This window comes from Poecilia reticulata, linkage group LG17 (assembly GCF_000633615.1).
Source record: "Poecilia reticulata strain Guanapo linkage group LG17, Guppy_female_1.0+MT, whole genome shotgun sequence".
NCBI lineage: Eukaryota > Metazoa > Chordata > Actinopteri > Cyprinodontiformes > Poeciliidae > Poecilia > Poecilia reticulata.
In genome coordinates, this window is record NC_024347.1 from 3623951 (window position 1) to 3628935 (window position 4985).

The 4985-nt window shown below is 41.1% G+C and overlaps 1 protein-coding gene across 5 annotated transcripts in view; it reads right to left on the bottom strand.

Moving 5' to 3' along the window:
• LOC103478964 (MAGUK p55 subfamily member 7-like) overlaps nucleotides 1–4985 on the bottom strand; it is a 29919-nt gene that overhangs the window by 16549 nt on the left and 8385 nt on the right. For all 5 annotated transcript variants that reach the window (XM_008433135.1, XM_008433134.1, XM_017310175.1 and 2 more), the window contains 2 exons: nucleotides 3612–3693; nucleotides 1955–2040 (listed from right to left, as the gene is read on the bottom strand). In XM_008433135.1, the coding sequence (XP_008431357.1) occupies nucleotides 1955–2040; nucleotides 3612–3693 (168 nt within the window). The remainder of the gene's footprint in view (nucleotides 1–1954; nucleotides 2041–3611; nucleotides 3694–4985) is intronic.

Below are 4985 nucleotides of genomic sequence, written 5' to 3' on the forward strand. Positions count from 1 at the left end.
CGGCTCTTGAGGACAATGGACTGAACAGCAGGGTGCGAGGACCAACTGTCAAAAGGAAACATTGTGCCCGAAAACAGAAGAAGGGGAAACAGGTGGGCGTGTTGACCCAGCTGATGCCTAGGAAGCCACTAATTCTGACTCTCTTTCTAGCCAAAGTCCGCTCACCAGGTAAGAAAGTGTATTTGTTAGATCTGAGGTTAAGAGTTTCTGCAGAGATGAAGAGCTGTGCCATTCTTTGCCTAACGGAAATCTGGCATAACAGCAACATGCCAGACTTTAGCCTTCCAGATCAACGTTCTTCAGTTATTCCAAGCAGACCGTGACCAACGGTCAGGAAAAACACGGAGAGGAGGACAATGTATGTAAGTGAATGAAGGTTGGTGTACRRACTGTGGCCTGGTTAAAAGCTGTCAGCCATACTATCTGCCTCGGGAGTTTACTGCGGTGTTYGTCACCATTGTTTACATTCCGCTAGGTGCTAGTGGCAACGAAGCATTGAAGGAGCTGTATGACACCGTTAGYTCACTGCAGATGAAGCACCCGGAGGCGTTTTACGTGGTTGCAGGGAACTTTAACCATGTGAAAATGACTGACACTCTGCTCAGTTTTTATCAGCATGTCATCTTTCTTATACTCTGTATTGTGTGTACACTAACATTCATGGTGCGTACAGAGCTCTTCCTCGCCCCCATCTTGGCCTCTTTGACCACATTTCTATCCTGCTGGTGCCAGCATATCGTCCGCTGATGACACAGATTAGGCCAAGGAAGAAGACAGTCACTGTGTGGCCCAGGGATGCAGCCTGTGCGCTCCAGGACTGTTTTCAGTCCACAGATTGGCAGGTCTTCAGAGAGGTGGCTCCTTATGAGGGAGAGATGGACCTGGAGGAATAAACCTCCTCTGTTCTTTGCTTTATCTCCAAGTGTGCTGATGATGTCTCCACCACCAGGACAGTAACCCGTTACCCGAACCAGAAACTGGCTGAATGTTGAGGTGAAAGCTCTGTTGAAAGCTAGGGACGCTGTGTTCAGGACAGGCGAGGCATCAGCACTCCGAGAAGCGACCCGTACCTCAAGAGTGAAAATTGTCAAACCTAGGTTTAGCGTTAGCCTAGCCCTAACCCCTCACTGCCAGATGCACTTAATAAATCCTATTCCCGCTGTCAACACTGCACTTTTTCTGACTAATTTTCACAGTTCACAACACCAATAAAGAATGTGTCACTTAAATCAGTTTCATCTAATAAGTTTACACAATTCCTCTTCTTTTCTTCTTTCCTCTTCATAAAGCATTGTTTTGCTAAATGATTCTTTATTTAAACACTGCTTACCGTAAGCAAGAGATTGTCTCACTTTATGCCGTGACCCACAGTGCTTATATATTGTTTATTTTATCTTTAATAATTACTTTTACTTCTGCTTTACTTAGTGGGACGTCATATTCAATTTCTGCTTCTTTAGCCAACTTATCTACTTTTTCCATCCATCCATTTTCTTACACTCTTGTCCCTTAGTGGGGTCGGGAGGGTTGCTGGTGCCCATCTCCAGCTAACCTTCCGGGTGAGAGGCGGGGTCACCCTGGACAGGTCGTCAGTCTGTCGCAGGGCAACACAGATGGACAAACAACCATCCACACACACATTCACACCTAGACAGACCAGTTAACCTGACAGTCATGTTTTTGGACTGCGGGAAGAAACCGGAGTACCGGGAGAAAACCCACACATGCACAGGGACAACATGCAAACTCCATGCAGAAAGACCGGGGCCGGGAATCGAACCCAGAACCTTCTTGCTGCAAGGCAACAGCTCTACCAACTGCGCCACTGTGCAGCCTGTACCACACTAGTAGTCATAAAAATACAAGTTAAAGCAATATGTCCTCTTTAAATGAACAAGTAAGAGGAAGAACAAGGACCAGCAGAAAAATGAGACAAAAAAGTGACATGACTGACCAGGAGAGGAAGGATTTCTTTTGGCTTCCTGTGCTCTAGTGAAACTCCATTCACCTCCTTCAGCTCGTCACCTTCATGAATCAGGCCTTAAAGACACATCGCGTCATTATTATTATTATTATTATTACACATTTGGAATATGACTCAAACATTTCCCAGCAAAATGCTCAGGTTTTCCGTCAGCTGTTCAGAAGAAGAGCTGCAGTCTTCTGGAGTTCCTGAATTTGTATGTGGCGCAGAGTAACGCCAAGCTTTCCCTGTCACGTGTGGTGCTGCGGGATGCCGGTCAGCTGGCTCCAAGAAGGCTGCTGCACGTTTCCCTTGCTTACAAGAAGAGCAACATTGCTGAAAAATTGGTTTGGTTGCAAAAGTGCCAGACCTGCAGTCAAATTTGTAGCCACCAAATTATGTTAATTCAAGATTTCCAAACTTGCAATTCATAGAAGAGCTTCAAATTCCACAAAATTTTGATTTGTTTAAGAGCAGTGATCATAATATTTGTAATTTGATGGCTATGTTTGCAGTTTGATAATTCTGTTTGTTGTAATTTAACCGGATTATAATCAATAATGAAGCAAAAGTTATCACCTATTTCCCAAATTTTTACTTTGTTTGCTTTGAATCAATGTACTTTGGCTCTGGAGAAACGACCTAAACAATATATGCACTGCTATTTATTTATTTATTTATTTATTTATTTATTTATTTATTTATTTATTTATTTTTACTCCATAAATCATTAATTTTTAAAGTGACAGCTGTCAGTGTGGGAGTGGGAAATCTGTTCAGCAGCGGGATGCAGGCTAGCTGATGGGCTGAGTCAGGAGTTAATCTCAGCTTGGTGCAGGTTTGTTTCTCCGTACCAGCACTCTGCAACCTTTACAGTCCTAAGAGCCATTTTCACTTTCAGCACAGTAACATTAAACTCATTTATTACTCAAATGTCACATGACCTTTTGGAAAGGAGGGGAAAAAAAGTTAAATATCTACTATAGGAATGTTGTTGTCACTGTTTTCTTTCTATCTTTAGGTTTTGAAATGAAAAAAAAAAAACATGAAACTTTGTAATATTTATATGAAAACAAATACAAGTATTTTCTTCTGTGTGACAATGATATTTGTGGAAACATTTTTTTTAAAATCCGTGTTTCCAACCTACAGACAACTGTAACTTTGTTGTGTAAATTCGATGGTTATTCAATGACAGAGGAGGAATTAGCACTAAAAATCCACATTTGTTATCATATCTGTATTTAAAAACATAGGATGGTGCTTTAAGATTTTTAGTCAAAAAGATTAAGCGGAAAAGAAAAACCCTACATTTTGTACAGTATTTAAAAATGTAGAACGCAGATCTGCTAAATTTAATAGAAGTATTAAAGTATCACTATCACCATCAAAAACTACAATAAATAACACATAAGCAGGATTAATTAGACCATGCTATGTGTTTTTGTGCATAAGCCGCTTCCTCGTGAAACTGTCCCTCACCGTCTCCAGTCAGAGGCTTCTTCAAATTGGACGCACTACGGACTGCTACAGGAGACCTTTGCGGGATCTTGAATTAATATGAGTTTCAGGAAACATTTCATGTCCCCTTTGGGATCAGTGAAGTGTTTTTTAACTTGAATTCTTACGACTTTAGCGGTCTGCCTACCACTCTTATCGGCTGAGCCTCCTCTCATGATCCTGGCGACGACGATGGCCCCCGTGGATTTGTCCTTCTTAATTGTCGCTCCCTTCATTCACACACAAAAAGAACCGACAAACGGATACAGAGTGAAGATAACATACTGAATCTATCGCAGAAACTCTTTGAGCTCCGCTCTATTTTGCTTGATTAAAAAAAATCTTTTTTTWAAATTATTTAGACGCCTTTGTGTTCCACACAACAAGCCGCACAAAGGCGACGTTATTTACAACAGATGTTATTGATGCGGCGGTGCAAGAATGGAAACGGCATCTGATGCAATGGGCGGGCGGGCCGGCAGGCTGGCTGGCTGCAATCGGCTCTCACTCGGGTGAAACCCTGTTGTCTGGAAAATGGGAACATGTTGGATCGATCAGTGGGACGAAGTCAGAGGAAGGTCAGCCTTCTCTTCCAGGCTAGCGTCGGAACCATCGCAAAAATGTTCACAGTTATCCGTCCAAAAGTGTCTTTCGAATGCGGCAACGGCAGCAAAAATGCATATTTGATAGATGAGTCACAGAGAGCTTTTTCTTTTCTTTTCTTTTTTTTTTTTGCTGCTATTCCAGCGATGTTAATGGAAGTTTATCTTCTGGTTTGCAATATATCTACAAAACCTGGCAACCTGTATATTTGCATATTCACTAAATCTTTTATTGATCCTCTACATTTTAAATGTATTTCTGAATATTTCTTCTGTTGAGTCAAAACTGAAATATGTTTATGTGTATTTGATGGAAAAACTTGTCCCAGTTGCAAACTAAAACAATATAAATCCAGAGTTGTTGTTGTCTTTTTTTATTTTATTTTCACTAAAACGACAAATTTCGAGGTTTTGTGGCAATGCTGAACATCTGCCACTCTCGAATCCTTGCAGGATGTTTTTCTGCCCCCTTCCCCCTTTTCTCCTTTACTCAATCCAGGAAACTTTTTATTTTTTAAATTAAGAAACAATGACATGGAATAAGTAATAAAGCAGAACATTTGAGCAGCATCAGGAAAATGGCCCGTGATTAAAGGCTTCCAAGCTAATCAATGCGCACTAGAAACAGAAACATAAATTAACCCAGGCCTTCTAAATCTGYAGTGCTGCTTTAATGACTCAATTATGATGTCAGTGTTTGCATTATTTCACTTTAGATAAACAGAACAGCTGGAGCCGCGGTGTGTCGTGTGTCACAGTGATATGTAGTGAAAAGAGCTGTGGAAAGAAAAAAAAAAACTTGGATTAAGAACGAAGTTAATAGTTTAAACACAAAAGCAGCACAGGCTGCTGCTGGAGTCCTATAGGTTCCTTTTAAATGATTCTTAGCAGACATTTTGTCTTGCCATGAATGCATTTTT